This window comes from Nematolebias whitei, chromosome 8 (genome assembly GCF_014905685.2).
Source record: "Nematolebias whitei isolate Nwh7 chromosome 8, NemWhi1, whole genome shotgun sequence".
Taxonomy (NCBI): domain Eukaryota; kingdom Metazoa; phylum Chordata; class Actinopteri; order Cyprinodontiformes; family Rivulidae; genus Nematolebias; species Nematolebias whitei.
The window spans coordinates 32,724,640-32,744,124 of record NC_056505.1 but is presented as its reverse complement, the minus strand read 5'-3'; the positions used below and the strand labels follow the sequence as shown (position 1 = coordinate 32,744,124).

Here is a 19,485-nt window from a genome sequence, read left to right as displayed (position 1 = left end):
GACACAGAGGTCCACTGTCCAACAGGACGAGGACACAGAGGTCCACTGTCCAACAGGACAAGGACACAGAGGTCCACTGTCCAACAGGACAAGGACACTAAACACACCGGTGTAGCAACACTCTGCTAGTTTAAGAGAAACTGTTAAAGTCCTGAAATGTTCATACGTCAGAGTCTGTAGTTTAACTTAAAGAGACAAGAAGCTGATCCAACCTGAAGGAGCTGCAGCAGTCTGGTCCTGAAGAATGGACAAAGAGTCCAGAGATCATCTGGACCAGACTCAGGACAGACCTGAAGAGACTCTGCTGGAACTGTTGAAAATCATGCTCACGTACAGGATTTAGTTTTGAAAGCACGCATCATTTTTCATTTGTATACTTTTCCCCCTTATTTAAGCCCATTTAAAATATTTTTCCTACTTTTTTTTCTTTTGATAAAATAAAAATCCAGTTAAATTCCTGATTGTGAGACAAAACCAAGATTACTAAGAAGATGAACACTTTTTCAAAGCACCACATTATTCACAATAATTTAGTTTAAAACTAAAATCCTCTTCCATATTTTTACGCACACATCCCCATTTAAAGTACTATATTTTATGTGCAATATTACAGTTGATTTATGTTAAGTGTTTATTTTTTTTATTAATATTTTACTTGTAAAAGACTGGAGAGCTCCTGAATGATGGATCTTTACGATGAAAGATTGAGGAATAATCAGTTCAGCTCAGACTCACCTTGATTGTTGTCTCACAGCAGAGAAACTTCAAATTAATATAAAACGTCTCAAGTCTGGTCCAAACACAAACTCCTCTGTCTTCAGTGGACAACGTGTGAGCTGGGCTTGTTTTTATACAGCTGCTGACAGCTGTGGGAGCATCAATCTGTCGTCTGGTTTGTGTTCATGGCGCTGTTGTGCACAAAAGACGCTCCGTTTTTGTTTCTGTAGCCAACGCTGAACCCTTTTACACCCGCAGACGGACTGAAATTAAAAGTGTTTCAGATTCTTACAGAATAATGAAAGCGAGAGAATCAGACGCGGCTTTATAACCGAAGCAAACATGTGTTTTGTGGTTTTAGTGCAAACAATAGAAAGAATTTGGTGAAGACTTTAAATACACACAGTCACAAATTTCTGGCTCATCTTTGCTTTGTGTCGACATGTACAAACAAACTGCAACAAAGCTGCAGAACTGAAATTAGAAGGGAAAGTTAACTGTTTTTTTTTTTTTAACAACTTCACTGGTGCGGTGACTTTACCAGTAGCAGCTCGTCTTTTACAAGAAATTCTGTCGACACTTAATTTTACGTTTGTGCTCCATGTCCAGATTTTGAAAATGTAATTTGTAATATAAAATTTAAACAGGCATTTATCTGGAGTTAAACTGGTTTGATCATTTCATGACTGGGTGATTCACACTTTAACCTCCCAACTGGACTAAGACGCTGCATGTTGGCGTTACCAGGCCGGCCTCACCGCTATAGTTCAGAACGCTGCTGCTCAGCTGAACAAAGTGATGCATGTCAGTTATAGCTTCTAGTTTTAGATTTTAAAGTATTGATAACTCATCTGGACAAGCTCTTGTATGACCTCCTGCAACCTCAGGTGTCTTGATTATTGATTTGCTTTAGATGTCCCGCAGTCCAGGTGAGACACGCTGTAGCTCCAACCGTGGAAACTGCTCCTTCATATTCAACGGGGTTCAACTCTTGGCGTGCAAGACTTTTTACTCACTGGCTTTTAATACGTTTAACAGTTTGTGGTAGTCATCGTCTGAACCATTTGCGATGCAACGTCATTGTATTACGGCAGTTAGTTTTATGCTTGTTTGCATTTTTGTTTTGCTTCAAACTTGGACAAGCAGAATCTCATTGACAAGTTACAACTTGTCAAATATACAATAAAATTTTACAGTGATTTCTGGAGCACAGCAAAAACTACAGAATCAACCCAGATTTACTGGAAGATTTTAAAGTTTCACACCATCTGGAGCCATTTTCCAACATCAAGTCACTGGATAGATCTTAAGCCTTTAATTTATGCAACTAACCATTTAATGTTGCTGCTAAAGCAGCTTTTCCACAAGCTGCCAGTGGTCTACAGGTATGGGTTTATTAAATTTCTTTAGCATTTTAGATTGCTCGTTTATAAATTTAGTAGGACTGTGTAGCATGCAACAGTTTGAGTGGTGGGTTTTAGAAACCATTTGGTTAAAGTCTGTAGGAAGGGATTAACTGGATGTTTTACTACAAGTGGCCGTTCACCTGATCGTTTAACTTAATTCAGCTTTTCATATGAAAATTTTAGGACCTGCAAATTCTTAACTTAATAGAATCTGATGGTTTTGAGGGCTTTGAGTAGATACAGATGTTAACCCATGAGCACATTAAATAACCAGAAAACAATTGAAAATGCAAATTTTTATTTAAAAGAAACTAGTTTCTAGAAGACACTTCAGCTCACTGGAGATGGTTCCTGTAAAGTAAGAACAGAAGTCAGACAGTCCCAAGTGGAACATGAACTCCTGTAGGTTTGGAGGCTACCTCTGGTTTTTCCACATCTGCCTGGGCAGTTTGAGTGATGGGGACAGTCTCCACTTTCTGTAGGTCAGTCATGCTCATGTCTTTTGCAGTTTCAGAGTTACCCCTCCTATAAAGTAGATTAGTTTATCGTGTTCAGCATATCAAGTTTAAATTTAACCATTCAGATTACCAACCTTGTTTCAGCACCCTTCTTTTTAAGCACCACTGCTATTACAGCAATGACCACAATCCCTGCACAGAGACCTGCTGCTCCGTAGATGATTGGACCTTGCACGCCTTTTGCAGCACGATCCTGACAGGCAGCACCACTGTAGCCTTCTGAACACACGCATGACACAACTCCTTCAGTCTCCACACAGCGGCCGTTACCACTGCAGTGGTTTTGGTTGCACTGGTCAGCTATCAGGTTCACAAGATCAGTAAACAAGTCGTCCTGATCAGGTTCTGGAGAAACCGGGTGAGGAGAGGAGCCACGAGGGTGGATGGGAGGAGAGACCTCGGAACCTGGCTCCGGCTTTAGATCACCGCCTTTAATTGACAAGTGTAAATTAATATTTTGAAGTTTCACTCCCCCCCCCCCAAATTTACGTACAGTTCTCATCTGAGTGGTCAGAGCAGTCAGCATGCCCATCACAGAATTTTGTTTCAGGAAGGCAGGTTTTGTCCAAACATGGCCGGGTGCCAGGTGAACAGCCTTCTTGCTGGGTGCACTTTGTTCCCTTTGCCACGTAGTCATGGGCACACCTGCATGTCCGACCTGATGGAGTGGCGAGGCACAGATGCTGACAGTCTCCGTTGTTTTGGGCACATGGGTTGGAACCTAAAAATTAAAGGTTTAGAAATAACATTCCCATTTTGAAATTTGGAACAAGCAAGAGGTCACAAGTGTAATTTACCTGAATGACTGGACTTGCTGAAGGATTTTAAGCTGATCACTTGTGTTCCAACCTCGAACCACAACTTCTTTTGCTGCTGATCTTTGCGGTACCAAAGCCTCGTCATGTCTGAAGGAAAACGCCAGATATTGTCAATGCATTTTAACCACCAATTTTTAAATACACATTTGCAACAAAGTTATTTACCACTCTTCGTCATCCAGAAAAGAGTGTCATCACCAAAAGCCATCGCAGTCACGCTTTCAACAGTCTCCAGCTTTTTATAACCGGATCCATTAACGTGAACAGAATTTATGGTTCCTATTCCTGAGAAGTGAGAAAATTAGAAAAAAAAAAAAAGAAAAAAAAAGTGCTTTCGATCAGATTTGGGACCAACTGAGGCAAGTGAAATTCTTACCCATGTCAACCCAGAAGATTGTATCCCCATTACTGGAAAAGACCAGAGAGGCAGGTTGGACTGCATCCTTATGCACGGCTTGTCGCTGTGCACCGTCCATATGGGCACATTCTACCACAGCCTTGCTGCTCGTCTCCTGCAGATCCAGATTTGTGTAACACATGGCTCCACTGGGAGGATGGAGTGCAATACAACCAACTCCACTAATTCCATCTTCAATGACAACAGCTGTATAAGCACCAGATTTTGAAGTGACCTGAAGGCGCGGCTGTTTGCTACTCCAGTACACGTTAAGGGTCACCCAGTCAAGGGCCATGGCAGTGATGGCATCATCTAGTTTCAGAAGCTGTCTCTGGGAGATTAGAACAGAGTCCTTCAGCTTGAAGGAGTTGATTGAAGTCGTGCCATCATCCGTTATAATCAGAGTATTGTCTTGCAGGCTGTAGTCCATGATGGTGGCTTCATTGATGTTGGGGATTTGCAGTGCCATGTGCTCAGGCCAGCCCTTTAACTCAGCAGCTTCTTGCCGAGATGGCAAATAGACCTGAAAAAGTGTCAATTTAACATTTAACTGCACTTCTACTGCAGTTTAAAAAAAAAAAAAAAAAAAAAAGTTTGTGCAGACTGTCCAGGAAAATTTTGGCAACTCCTTGTTCATAATGACAAAGTTTTAAATGCAAGTTACAATTTTAAACTTCTTGCCAACATTCTCAATGGTCCTTTGCAATGAACTAGAGCACTGCCTTCAATTACTGTTAAGTGAAGTTAAACATTAACCTTTGAGACAGTTGAGGGAGACAGTAGCAGCAGGAACGTTGAAGAAACCCGACTGGAACAGGTCAAACCATCCTCAGCCAGCAGGAGACCAGAGGGACACTTGCAGACTGCTTTGAGTCTTGGAGCCAGGACACACATGTGGGAACAGTCAGTCTTCTTGCAGGGGCTGTCGGTGTTCATCTGGAGTATTGGGTGGATTACCTGAAATGCAGGCAAGTTATCAGCAACTTGATTTTGCAGACCAGTCAGACACACCAGTGTTTGTTTCAGATATTGCAAGTATTGTCAGGACTTTACTCACTTTCACAGCAAAAGGCTGTCCTGGTCGTTTCAGGAGAGTTTGACGGTTTTTGCCAGAGACATTAGCAGCTTGAACTGTCCTCTTCTTGGCATCAGACCAATAAAGCATGTCATTGAATACAGCCACAGAGAACGGATTTGTTGTCTCCTTCATCTGAAGAATCTGAAAACCCAAATATGGAGATTACGTTTTAGCAATAGTGTGATCAAATGTACAATCCAAGTCTTAGTGGGTCATGTTAAGATTTTAGAGTGGTCAAGTCAACTACATTTATGCTTAGTTTTGTCTGGAGTCAAGTATGTTGGAGGACCTGACTTTTCATTTTACCTTAATATCCTCTCCATCCAGTGTTGAAGATCCAATGGCCTTTAGTCTTTCGTCTGTCCAGTAGATCCTTTCAGAGATGGAGTCTACTGCAATTCCACCAGGCCAGCCTAAACTAGAGTTCACCACCGCCCTCCTCTCTGATCCATCCATCCCAGCACGCTCAATCTTCACCACATTACCAATTTCAGTCCAGAACATGAGCCTAGAAGAAGATGGGTAAAGAGCATGAATATTGGTCATCAACATTCCACCTCCATGCATCACTTCAAACCAACCTTTTTTGTGGCAGCAAGGCTAGAGAGCGAGGCTGATCCAGGTCTTCATCCAAGATGACACTTCTGTCCGCAGATTTCACGGAGGTTTTTGCAAGTCTGACAGCAACGATCTGACTGTTCACACCATCGATCCAGTACAGGTTTCGACCAAGCCAGTCCACAGCAACAGAGTCAGCCCTGACACCTAAAGACAGAATAATTTAGTTTGTCCTCTTCAATACCATTCATCACTTTCAACAGCAAATGTGTCCAAAACCTTTTATCAGGATTCCTGTGGTCTTCTGGTCCATTGAAGACCAGCCAATCGTCTCCGTGTCCACACTGACCCAGAACACTTTCTGATCCCTCCAGTCATAGTCCAGAGACAAAACTGCCTTTTTGGAAGTGGATGACAAAATGTCTAGACTTCCACTGCGCAAGCCCAACAAGTAGAGCTCCGTTTGGATCGATGTTAGCAGGAAGGGTTCACCTAAGAGGAACACTGATGTGTGACCTTTGCATATAGATAGTCATTTCAAAAACTGTATATAGCTCTAAATCACAAGTTGTCTCGGGGCACAGTTTATAAAAAGCCAATTAGTAAAGTAAAAGCCAGCACACTTAGAATCTTGACTTTTCCAGTTTCTCATTTTGAGCAAGCAATGAAACACTGAGAGTTTGTTTTTTTTACCTGTGATCTTGCACAGGCGTCCACGTGCCTCCATAATGAAGCCTGGATGGCAGTCACATTGGTATGATCCTGGAGTATTAATGCACAGGTGACTGCACTCCCCTGGCGTCTTGTCTTCACACTCATTTACATCGACACAGGTCGCCCCATCCTCCTTCAGCTTGTACCCATCTGCACAGCGACAGCGCTGCAACACAAGTCAGGATTTAATTTAAGGGCAATAAGCCTCAAGACGTTCCCTGGAACACATTCAGCCATTAATCTGCTTTATATTCCTCCACATGAAGCCAAACCAGATGTTTCAGACATGCAAAAGGGTCTCACAGGTCCCTGTGGTGTGCTGTAGCAGCCTTGAGAACAGTGCGAGTCATCTTCTGCACAGGCCGTTTGGCAGCTGCCTCCCTCGTCTGAACCATCTGCACAGTTTGTGATCCCATTGCAGACCAGACCCACGTTCAAGCACTCCCGACTGCCACACTGGAACTCATGAGGGAGGCACGTCACCGTCCCACCTGCAAGTATTCACATAGTTGCATTTTTCAGTAAAACCCATTATGAGTTTATTTGGGCTCAATTAAAAAAAAAAGTTGCTGCAGTACAATTTCACATTTACGTGTGGTCAAAACTACCAATGTTTTGCAGTTTGATTTAAACTCCATAACTCACATTCATTCTCATCACTGCCATCGTCACAATCCTTCATCCCATCGCACCTCCAGGCTGCAGGAACACACCTAGTCTTGGACTTACAGGACCACTGGAAGTCACCACAGATCAGAGGAGCCACAGGACAATCCTGAAGGATGGAGTAGATTACAGATTCATCCTGGCTTTATTTTTACTGAATTAAGACAGTTTATTTTAAATACAGACTGCACAAAAAGGCTCATGAGACCTCTTTACAGTTCGACTTGCACTTAAAGCCTGTTAAGTTTCACATTTACAGCTGATCTTTAACATTCAAGCATAAAACACTTGCCACCCACCTTTTCATCCGAGCCATCTTTGCAGTCCTGGTCTCCATCACAAAGCCACTCTTGCACCAGACACTCCTTACTTTGGGGGCAGCGGTGTTTGGTAGTGCAGACTGGCGCTTTGGTGCAGGCCTCCTCATCCGAGCCGTCCCAACAGTCTGGGTGACCGTCACAGCGCACTGAGGCAGACACACACTGGCCACTGGCACATCTGAACTCTGTAGCACTGCACTCTTGTTCACCTGCAGGAAGGCCGTTAAGTTTGCAGTTTCCAAGTAGACAAGTGTTTTTTGCATAATTTAACACGTACCACAGGTTGCCTCATCACTGCCGTCGCTGCAGTCGCTCTCCCCATCACAGAGGAAGCTGCTGGGAATGCAGCGGCTCTCGTCATCACATTGGTGCTCACAGCCCTCCATGCGCTTGGCACATTCCAGTTCATCCGAGCGGTCCTGACACTGAGGTACACCGTCACACACCTGGACCTTTTCTATGCATTTCTTTCCATGAGCACACTGAAACTGGTCTGCAGCAGAAACAAAGTAGAGATATTCCGGATGTTTTAGTTTAAATCATCATCAACAGGTCAATACATTCCAAATGGCAATCTTTAGTCTGCAGATGCAAATTTAGACTTTGGTTTACCCCACTTGATGCCATTAAGCTTTCCTCCTTTATAAGGCCAGCATGTAGACCTCAGCAACACTACTGCAGATTTTGCAGCTTTATACTAATCTGCACAAGTCACTTACTACTTTCACATTCTGATAAGCAGTTTTCCTCATCAGAGCCGTCTCTGCAGTCTGCCTCCCCGTCACAGACATGGTCGTAGTGAACACAGTCAGAGTTGTCTTTGCAGGATTTGGTGCCCAAAGAGCATCTGATGGGACGAGATGGGCCAAAGGGAGCAGGCACAGGAGCTGCGTTAACATCATCTGGATCCTCTGAAAGACGGTAAAGGAGAAGTGACTCACAGCTAGAAACTGCACAGAACAAATGGAACAGGGCAGTTCTCCAAAGCTATATACCACAGGTAGCTTCATCAGTGCCATCCAAACAGTCCTTCTCCCCATCACATATGAAGCTCGCAGGCAGGCAGCGATTCTTGTCACATCGGTGAGCACAGTCTTCAGTTTGCTTCATGCAGTGCTGTTCGTCTGAGAGGTCCTGACACTGAGGAACACCATCGCACACATGGTCCTTGTCTATACACTTCATGCCATGGGCACACTGGAACTGATCTGGATGCAGATCAAATTGAAGAATTAAAAAAAAAATTAAATGACTTGCAGAAAGATATAATCTGTTCAGCAGACCAAGAGTTGATATCTATCCATCCATCCATCTATGCATGCACTTGTTAAATTTTAATGTGACAATTTGCATTTTAAACAGTTTTAAAGTGTTAACTAAAACAATGTTGAATTGTTTTTAAGTGAACTTCAAATAAATAATGACTCCCAATAAATTCTCATACCATCACCACATCCAGATTCACAGTCTTCTTCATCAGAGCCATCCTTACAGTCTGACTCTCCATCACAAACATGGCTGTAGGGGATGCATTCTGAGCCATCCTTGCACAGTGTAGTGCCCAGGTTGCACTTCATAAGACTGCTTCCAGCTGAAACAACTAGGCCAAACACAGGAGAACGTGACTGAAACTACAGCGTGGCAAAGACTTGTGTTCAAGAACAGACCAGGCTTACCTTGCAAGTATGATGCCAGTAACGCCAGACAAAGACATACCCATCCACCCATCGCCACAAGCAAAATAAAACAGACACTTCCAACAGACTGAAACGAGCCGTTTTATAAAGGCAGCAGGTGAGGCCAATTAGATGAAGTGAACACCTGAGTCAGGGGCGGAGCTTCAGCCTCTGAGTGCTTCTGTTTGTTTCATCAATCAGTGCACAAATTAATGCATGTTTCTACAACTGAATGACAGCATTTGTTCTTTTTTGCCTTTCATTGTTCTGGTGTGTTTTTGATGATGTTCTTAGACAATTAATCAAAAATGTTTTAGTGTAATTCCTGCAAACATCTAAAAGTCCATTTCTGCTACCCAGAAAGAAAGAAAAAAATAAAGGATCTCAATTACAATCACAAGATAAAATGGCAAAATGATGGCTTCCTGCTGGTATGAGATTAAACATGTTATTATTATCAAGTTGTTTGTCTTTGAGGGGCCCTGTGATGGACGTCCAAGCTGTCCTGAGTGTACCTCACAGTTAGTGACTGCTGGAGAGACACCAGCCTCCTGTGATCCAGAACAGAGGAGTGGGTAAATACAATGTATGGATTGTTATTATTTGTTATCTCAAATTTTCAACTTGTGCTATCTTATAATTAAGAGTCATAATTGAAAAAAAAAAATCCTTTCTTGCAAGGCAATTTATAATTAGAAGATAATGGTTCATATGTTCAAAATGCAAATTAATAATTTTGAGATGCTAAGTTACAATTTTGAACATTACGTAAAAAAAATTTGCTAGGCAATTCATAATTATAAGATATTACATTAAGTTTTTTTAATGCTACATCATAATTATGATATATTAAGTCATAATTTTGAGATACAGTCATCTAACAAGGTTGAGGCCCCGTTTACACGACAGGTTTTTTGAGTGAAATGCAAATTTTCTGCTGCGGTTCGTCTGTTCATTTAGACGACAGCATCCCTCGTTCTCTCTGAAGAACGAAGATTTCTGAACCCAGGTCTCAGAGTGGAGATTTTTTGGGGGAAATTTGCACGGAGATATGAAATGCTCCGTAAGTGCGCAACATGCGCACTACAGGTGGCTGCAGTCCAAAGTTGTTTTTCTGCACTAACAACAGTTATAATAAATGGCAGAGTGCAGTGTTTTAGTGCTTCTTCTCACCCTTTTTCAAAACTAATTAAAAATCAAAATAAAATCCATGGTCGAAAGAGATGTTAGTGTATTCACCAAGTTGGTACGTTGGTAACAGACGCAGCATCAGGGTTACCAGATAAATTTAAAATGTCTTATTTACCCCCTCCTTTTCTGTGCACATGTTCAACAAACACAAAACACACCGCTTCTTAGAAAATCTTTACTCAGCACATACGACAGTTTACATCAAAATCCTATCATTTGTACTATAGTTCATAATTTCTTTTCTGGCAACCTGACCGACATGGAAACTAGAGCATTTTCGTGTAAACCCTCTCTTTTTTTTAATTATTCCCAGTAAACATTGAAAAAAAAAACCCATTAACGTTTCCAGAGGTTGTTCTCGTGTAATCATGGTCTCATTGTTTCAGAATGAAGAAGTCTTTTATAAAAACAATGATGTTAGGCTCCCTTGCAAAAGAGATCTGTGATCTCAATGGGATTTGCCTGGTTCAATAAAGGTTAATTAATTAATTAATTAATAAAAGACGAAACGTTTCAACAAAGAAGAATTTGTGCAGAGGACCTGACTCAGGCCCTGAGGAGACTCGGGCGAGAACGAGGCTGTTGTCGTGTAAATGAACAGCCGAACCGCAACATAAAAGCTGCGGTTTCACTCCGACAAAGTGTCGTGTGCACGGGGTCCCATGTTAGACCTATCTGCCTGGATTATTGAGCATGCATCGGGACATACTATATCATAATTATGAGATGTTAGGTCATACTTTTGAGATGCTGTCATAATTTTGAAAGTTGTCCCTTGTTGTGAGGCAATTTATAATAAGATACTGTCATATTTTTAAAATGCCCAGTTACAATTATGAGTTGTTGTCATAATTTTGAGATACTATATCATAATTATGTAAGATTGATGCATATTTTTAAGATGAGTCATAATATTGAGATTGCATTTTGTCATAATTAAATGACATCTCACAATTTTGAAAAAAAAAAAAACATCGTACAAAAACACTTTCTCAATATTATGACATTTTTTAATTGGCGGTAATGGTCTTCCACACTCTTAAACCTCTTCTCTCTCTGTACTCATTAAATATTTGAACTTATCGCTCTATGAGTGAGAGGGATTCAGAGCTTGTGCATCTGATCTGATACAATCAGAAGGCCACTGTAAATAGGGACTTGATGGTCAAGGACAGATGTGTTTGGTTGAAGGAGCAGCTCGGAGAAGATGTTGTGGAATCGACACAAGAAAGTGCTGATCTTGGGCGGTTGGCATAAAACTGGTTTGTGACTGGACTGCTATGGCGTCTCAGGTTGAGAGTGATGGGGATGATGAGATGGAGTTAGGTGAGTGGACTCCGGTGCGTGGTGGTAGAGGGTCGGGAAGAGAGAGAAATAAAAAGGAAGATACTTTGCAAAGTAATAAACGGAGCCTAGAAGAAAACAGTTTGGAGGAAAACAATGTGGTTAGTAAGAGGGTTGTTAGGGAGGAATCCAAACTAATCATAAAGTTTAGGAAGGAGGATGAAGGAATTCATCTAAGTCCATTAGCTCTGTCGAATGAATCAAAAAAGAAGTTTGGAGAGCTGACACTAGCTAAGACTCTTAGAGACGGGAACCTGTTGATAACAGTCGGGAAGAGCAGAAAAAAAGGTGATGAACACCCAGAGTATCTGTAAAAACAATGGTGAGTGAGATCAAGATTTTGGGAGAGACTAAGGTAGCTAGAGGAGTGATCACAGGTGTTCTGGTGCGTGAAGATCTGGAAAAATTTAGACGCAGTGTTTATGGAGGTGAAGTCAGCAAAATTAGAAGATTGACGAGAACAGTTGAAGGTGAAAGAAAGGAAAGTGTGTCAGTGATGTTGGAGTTTCAAGCAGCTGTTCTCCCTGAAAGGATCAAAGTAGGATGTGCTTCCCTGTTAGGCCGTACATCCCCCCTCCTCTCAGGTGTTATAAATGCCAGAGGTACGGACACATCGCAGCAGCATGTAGGGGGAAACAAAGATGTCCAAAGTGTGGAGGGGAGCATAGACATGAGGAGTGTAAAAATGGAAAGGATACTTGTAACTGTGGAGGACAACACAGAGTAACTTATGGAGGCTGTGAAATCAGGAAAAGTGCATTGGAAATCGAACAAATCAAAGTTATTAATAATATAAGTTATGCAGAAGCTGTTCAGAGAGTGAAGAAGCCAAAAGAGTTGCCAGGTAAAGTTCAGCCGAGGCCAGACTGGACCTAACACAGAACTGACAGTTGAAAAGATCATGCTGTTCATATGTTATTAATTGTACAGAGCAAGTAAAACACAAAACAGAAAAAAATATAAATAATTGTGAAAGGGGCAGAGAGGTTTTTTGGTATAAAGGATATATTCTGGGAGCACATGGATAAGAGACTGGGAGCAGAAGGGAAGACAGGAGGACCAGAAGACAGAACAAACTGATCATCTTACAGTGGAACGCTGGAAGTTTAATATCAAATGGACAATCTATGAACTGGTATTTGTAAACCTTCATTAAAACAAACCATAAGACAGATGTTACATTTATTCTTCCAGGTTCAGATGACGATGTGCCTGGTCCTGCAGAGCTGCACGCTGGTTTTCTGGACACCAACAGAACACCTGGAGTTGCACATTTCATTACAGATACACACATGAAGCGCCTCCTGAAGTTTTACTCTTCACGCATGCTTCCATCTTTGGTAGATGAATCTGTTGCGAAGAAGAGTCAGCTCTGCCACAAATACATTAATATCTTTAAAATGCAGTGAGCAGATATTCTGTTTACAACATACACAACACATGAAGCACTGTATGAAGCTAGGGCGAAAATACCAGGCTGAAGTGTTGTTTTGATTAGTTTTATTAAAATCAGAAAACTTCAAACCATAATATCCCCTTCAGACATATTAACACCATCCATCCTCTTGTTCTGAGGTTGGGTCTCGGGGGCAGCAGCTTGAGCAGGGAGCTCCAGCCACCTCTTCCAGTTCTTCTAGGACCTCAAGGTGTTCCCAGGCCAACCAAGAGACGTAGTCGCTCCATCATGAATTTTCATTTCTTGTCAGTTATAATCATCAACTTTAAAATAAATATCAAATAATTCTCTGTCAGGTCATCTGGACAGTTTCTTATTATAGAGACGGTTCACCCTCTATCCGGAGGACTTCATCGCCGGATAGAGGGTGAACCGTCTCTATAAAAATATAAACTGTCCAGATGACCTGACTGAGTTATTGGATTTGATACATGGATGTTTGAGCATGACCTTTGTTGTATTAAAAGAAATAAACATTTGAAATATATCAGTCTGTGTGTAATGAATGAGTATAATATACAAGTTTCACTTTATGAATGGAATTACTGAAATAAATTAACTTTTTCATGATATTCTAATGTTACGACCAGCACCTGTACTCCAGGCTCCCCCACATGACAGAGCTCTCACCCACGGAGGCTCATTTCAGCTGCTGTGTCCAGGATCTCGTTTTTTTTTGTCTTCATCCATTCCTCCTGACCACAGACGAAGGATGGAACAGACCGGTAACTTGAGACCTTTTGCCACAGCTCCTTCACAACAGACTGAAGAGACACCCTCGTTCAGGTGCACAAGCCGACTCATCTCATTCACTCTGGTACTGTGGGTGTCATGTTTTTTGCCAGATCTTGTCTGATGACCCTTTTTTTTTTTTTTTTAAATCACCATCAGTTGACACCTGCTCATCCACCCACATGTTGAGAAATGAGCAGATTCTCCGTAGGGTTACGGGCTGGGTGTTTTCTTGTCATAAGCTCTAAATTTTATTGTTACAGTTTTGATCACATTTATCTTGTGACACGGAGGTCAACCATGCTGGAAATTACAAGTCATCTGCAAGTTGTTCCTGGATTGTTAGCTGCTCTTGAAGGTATGGAGCTCTCAGCTGGCACAACTCGTGGTGACTCTTTTCTGCTCTGGATCAATGACCAAGGAGCTTTCTTGTGAAAACTACTGCAACAATTCTGAAATTGTATGTGAAAAATCATCTACACATTCCACCTTGTAATGTTTATGTTTGACAAAAGATTTTCTTTAGAGGATCCAAAGTGAATATGATCCAAGTATTTCAAATTTAACCTTTTTGCATTTCATTTATTACGGACTCAGTTATAGAAAGGTGACGTTCAGAATAACATGTCAAACCTAATGTGGCTTTCTGAGGGAGGGCAATAAATGTCACGTTGATAAAAACAAGGACTACAGGGGTCATAATTTTCTGTATTGATCACTTTGCTTCATTATAAACACAAGTTCTGAGTGCATATGTAGCTGTACAATGCTGAATAAGAAGCAAATTTTGCATTCTGAGATTAACAAAATAACATCAACAATCCAGAGGGGTGTTGCATCGGCCTCGACAGTAAGCACTTCCACAAAATAGAAGTGTCTGACTGTCTTTATTACTCCAGAAAAAGAGGAAGAGGTTGGTCATTTCAGGGGTACAAGAACATCTTCAAAACATTTACTTCAGAATGGTGTCTTCATTTGCTGTGAAAGCAAAACAGAGACATGTCACTTCACCTGGACGGCGCGCTACTTTTAGACACTGAATGTTGTAACGTGAAGACCATACCTTCTGCTAGTTCCTTAGCTATGCGCTCCTGCTCCTCACGGATCTTTTTCTCCTCCTCCTCGATCCTCCTTTCTTCGGCCGCGATGGGTTTCAGGTAATCTGAGAAAATCCAGGGGTTTGTCACAAAATCGTAACAGTTTTATTAAACACGAATAAATAAAACGGGCCTCTTAAGCTGAATTTCTAAACCAAACTCAAGTTTAATTTAAACTAATAATCCAAAAGAGTTTCAATCAATTTAGCTTAGGTATCTACGACCATTTCACTAGATTAAAAAAAACAAACTTGCAGGACTTTGGGATACAACTGTCAAGTAATGTAAGTTTGATATTCTTCATTTAGATTTATTTTAAAAAGGTTTGTAACTTAACATGTCCTACATTTTACAAATCAGATTTTTTTTTACCATTAAATGGATCTAATTAGGTTAATTCGGTCATGTGCATCAGAGTATGTAGACGGTGTACATAGCTTACCATATCTCATTTTACCATACAAGAGGCCTGCTATTAAAGCAGAGTACCTGGCAGTCTGTAATGAATAAAAGCACACAGATTAAAGACGTGAGATCTCAAGGTGAGCTGTTTATCTGCGGTGTTTACAATAGCCAGCAGGGGGCGCCAAACCAGGTTCACAAATGTTGTACAACAGTTAAATTTTAGGGAAATAAAATCCTAAACTGAATATAAGCTTGACATGACACATAGCAATTAACTAAATCACGTTTGTTGTTATTTTGACAACTAATTAGCTTATAAATGACGAATTAGCATCAAGTTATTCACGCAGTTCCTCGGTACCTAATCGGTGCACACATTGTTGAACACATTGCTGCACTAACATAAAGCAGAGGCGACATTTAGCTACACAGTTAAAAATGGTAACTTTGACTGACTGAAGCGTCGGAGTCGTTGTTGATTTACAACAACTTACTGTAAAAATGTCCCCTGGCTAAAAGTTAGCAGGCTAGCGTGGTCAAATTTACAGATGAAAAAATGTAGTACGTCACTCGTTTCTCAATAAAATACAAAATAACAGTTCTCCTGACAATATATGTTGACACAAACCTTAATCAAAGGCGACACTGCCACAGGAGGAGCCATTGTTTTACAGCTGTTAGCAACAGAGGTCACTTTAGCACGAAGCAAGAGGAGGAGAGACTTCTTCTTCGTGGACTGTTTACCGACAGCTCAACGTCATTCTGTTGCACTGCTGCCCCCTGCGGACAAAAATGGGTCTGCACACACGTGCTTCAATATCCAACAGTTGTTCAGTCTTGATTTTTTATTATTTCTGTTTTGAAATTCTCACCACAGCGCAGCTATTTCACTTTCATGACTGCTGTTATTGTAACAGTGAGACTTTAGTTTGTTTGCATCAGTGTGTGTGGAGGTTGGTAAATATTTTAATTTTCTAAGGCTGGCCACTCATATCATCATAGTTCCTGTGACCCACATCTTTAACCTGTCCATAAACCAAAACTCCATTCCAGATGCTTGGAAAACAGCCTTTATTCTTCCTTTGCTGAAGGGAGGTGACCCCACCTCACTGAACAACTATCGGTCAATCTCTAAACTCTGTATTAAGGTTCTAGAAAAACTGATAAACTCTCAAATCAAAAATTACCTGGACTCATTTAACATCTTACCTCCACATCAATCTGGTTTCAGGAAACAGCACAGCACAATGACTGCTTCACTGAAGGTTCTTAATGACGTTGTTGAAGCACTGGATGCTAAGGATTATTGTGCTGCACTTTCCTTAGACCTGTCTAAAGCTTTTGACACTGTGGATCAGAACATCTTGTGTCATAAGCTCTCAGAAATCGGTTTCTCAGATCACACTATTGGTTGGTTCTCCAACTATCTCTCAGATCGGAGGCAATGTGTTCAACATAATGGTACTTCCTCCAGTTATTTAACAGTCAACAATGGTGTACCACAAGGCTCAGTTTTAGGACCCACCCTCTTTACAATCTACATAGGTAATGTAGGTCAGAGCATACCAGATGCATCCATATATTTCTATGCTGATGACACAGTTGTTTATTGTCAAGCTAAAACAGTTGCTAAGGCTTTCCAGCTTTTGCAATCTGCATTCAAGTTCATCCAGTCAGATTTGTTCCACCACAAACTTGTCCTAAATGTCGACAAAACCAAAGGGATGCTTTTTTCAAACAGGAAGTCGGTCCCAGCAGTTCTTCTTCTGATTTTATCCTCAAATGGTGTCCCCATTGAGTTTGTTGATTCCTATAAATATTTGGGTATCTTGGTTGACTCACATCTCTCTTTTAAGCTCCACGTGGAAAACTTGGTAAAGAAACTGAAAGTTAAACTGGGTTTCTTTTTCAGAAACAGATCCTGTCCAACTCTGAATGCTAGAAAACACCTATTATTTTTTTAATTCGACCTTTATTTAGACAGGTAAATCCCATTGAACCTCGAGGACTCATTTACAAGAGAGACCTGATTTCAACAAAAATGATGACAACAATGGACAACAGCGACAACAATAAACAGTTATAAAAAGTCATACTAGTTTTTTTTTTTGTTTTTTTTTATAACAAATAGGATGGCTAAAAGAAAAAGGTAACAAAAAACAGCTAGATTCTAAGGCGAATGTAGAAAAATAAAAACAGGAACATGTCTGCATTGGTCCCTGCCAGGAGTCCAACAGATTCTTAAAGCCACTTAGAGAGGTCACGGTCGAGAGCTTCAGTTGTTTTTGTAAGGTATTCCAGGAAACGGGAGCGGAGTAGGAGAAGGCCCTTTTGCCTAGTTCAGTCCTCACTGAGGGAACACTGCAGGTAATAATGTCCTGAGAGTGCACGCCGTAGATGCACTCACGCAGAGACATGTAGGAGGAGATGTCCATCATCTTTATCCACTTCTTCCTTTTGAGTCATGGGGTCACTGGTGCTCATATCCAGCAGTCACTGTGTGAGAGGCAGGGACACCCTGGACAGGTCTCCAGTTCATCACAGGGACACATGGAGACAAACGAGACAAACAACCATTCGCTCTCTCACTCACACCTAGAGACAATTTAGAGTTACCATTCAGTCTAACATGCATGTTTTTGGTCTGTGGAAGGAAACCGGAGTACCCGGAGAAAACCCACGCATGCACGGAAAGAACATGCAAACACCACCCAGAAAGGCCCCCCGGATCGGGATTAATTCCTTCAACCTTCTCACTGAGAGGCAGCAGCTCTACCAACTGCACCACCATGCCGCCGGGATGAGAATCAGCACCTCCAAAATCTGAGGCAATGGTCCTCAGTTGGCAAAGGGTGGATTGCTCTCTTCATGTCGAGGGTGAGGTTCTGCCTCAAGTGGAGGAGTTCAAGTATCTCTGGGTTTTGCTCACGAGTGAGGGAAGAATGGAGCGTGAGATTGACAGACGGATTGGTGCAGCATCTGCAGTATTGTGAACTCTGTACCAGTCCGTTGTGGTGAAGAGGGAACTGAGCTGTAAGGCAAATCTCTTTGTTTATCGATCTATGTTCCTACCCTCACCGATGGTCATGAGCTCTGGGTAGTGACTGAAAGAATGAGATCGTGGATACAGGAGGTTGAAATGCGTTTCCTCTGCAGGGCAGCTGGAGTCTCTCTTAGAGATAGGGTGAGAAGTTCAGTTATCCAGGAGAGACTCAGAGTAGAACTGCTGCTCCTCTACATCGAGAGGAGCCAGTTGAGGTGGTTCAGGTATCTGGTAAGGATGGTCCCTGGGTGCTTCCCCAGGGAGGTGCTTCGGACATGTCCGACTGGGAGGAGACCCCGAGGAACATCTAGGACACACTGGAGAGACTATGTCTCTCAGTTGAACAGGGAATGCTTTGGAATCCTCCCAGAAGAGCTGGAAGTGGAAAAAGATGTCTGGACCTCCCCGCTCAAGATGCTGCCGCCACAACCCAACTTCAAAAAAGGCGGAAGATAATGGATGGATGGATTAATGAATTGATGGATATCCATCCATCCATCCATTATCTTTACCCACTTATTCCATTTTGGGTCACGGGTGTCGCCGGTGCCCATGTCCAGCAATCACTGTGCAAAGGGCGGGGGACACCCTGGCCATGTCTCCAGTCCATCACAGGGCCACATAGAGACAAAGGAGCCAAACAACCATTCACTCTCTCACTCACACCTAGAGACAATTTAGAGTTACTAATCAGACTAACATGCATGTTTTTGGTCTGTGGGAGGAAACTGGAGTACCCAGAAAAAACCCACACATGCATAGAAAGAACATGCAAACTCCACCCAGAAAGGCCCCCGGACTGAATTGAACCAGGGACCTGCTCACTGAGTGGCAGCAGCTCTACCAGTTGCACCACCGTGCTGCCCAATGGATGGACAATTAAAGAAAAATGTGAAGGATGCTGGAAAGGACAAGTAAAGATCATTTCTCACTCCTGAATAATCTGAGGAAAATAAATTAGAGAAGCCTAAAACACAGTAAAACTATCAGAAATTCTCATGATTTATAATATGAAATATTATTTTATCCATTTGCTGCACAGCTCTGATTATCTTCTTTAAGCATTCGATGAAGAGCAAAATATTTTTGCTACCATTTGTTGGTGCAGCAACATCAAAGTCAGAGACTCAGAAAGACTGATCACAGTCAGGTCTGAAGCCCTGGAGCCGACTGTTCAGACAAATTATACCAGAATATAATACTGTACTGGAGCCAATAACGTACAATACAGAGCTCAAGAATTACTGAGGTCTTGTCCGGTCAGAAACTTCTCCAGCTTCGTTAAACATCTGACGAGAACCAAAGGGCTTATTGGACACAGCTATAAAAATATATTTTATATATATATA

General features: G+C 41.7%; 1 protein-coding gene and 1 long non-coding RNA gene across 2 annotated transcripts; both read right to left on the bottom strand.

Moving 5' to 3' along the window:
- Nucleotides 1-2,648: 2,648 nt before the first annotated feature.
- lrp13 (low-density lipoprotein receptor related-protein 13) lies at nt 2,649-8,944 on the bottom strand. The gene is made up of 19 exons (XM_037681191.1): nt 8,869-8,944; nt 8,637-8,792; nt 8,188-8,400; nt 7,912-8,103; nt 7,470-7,685; nt 7,172-7,401; nt 6,852-6,981; nt 6,510-6,697; nt 6,186-6,372; nt 5,772-5,984; nt 5,516-5,699; nt 5,241-5,442; nt 4,914-5,075; nt 4,613-4,813; nt 3,836-4,379; nt 3,625-3,744; nt 3,439-3,546; nt 3,135-3,362; nt 2,649-3,070 (listed from the first exon to the last, which is right to left on the bottom strand). The coding sequence occupies exons 1-19, from the start codon at nt 8,918-8,920 to the stop codon at nt 2,703-2,705; spliced, it is 3,894 nt and encodes a 1,297-aa protein (XP_037537119.1). The 5' UTR covers nt 8,921-8,944; the 3' UTR covers nt 2,649-2,702.
- Nucleotides 8,945-14,219: 5,275 nt separating this feature from the next.
- Nucleotides 14,220-15,851, bottom strand: LOC119414111. The gene is made up of 4 exons (XR_005186987.1): nt 15,722-15,851; nt 15,131-15,185; nt 14,655-14,753; nt 14,220-14,569 (listed from the first exon to the last, which is right to left on the bottom strand). It is a non-coding gene; the product is annotated as an uncharacterized LOC119414111 (long non-coding RNA).
- Between the last annotated feature and the right edge of the window lie 3,634 nt (nt 15,852-19,485).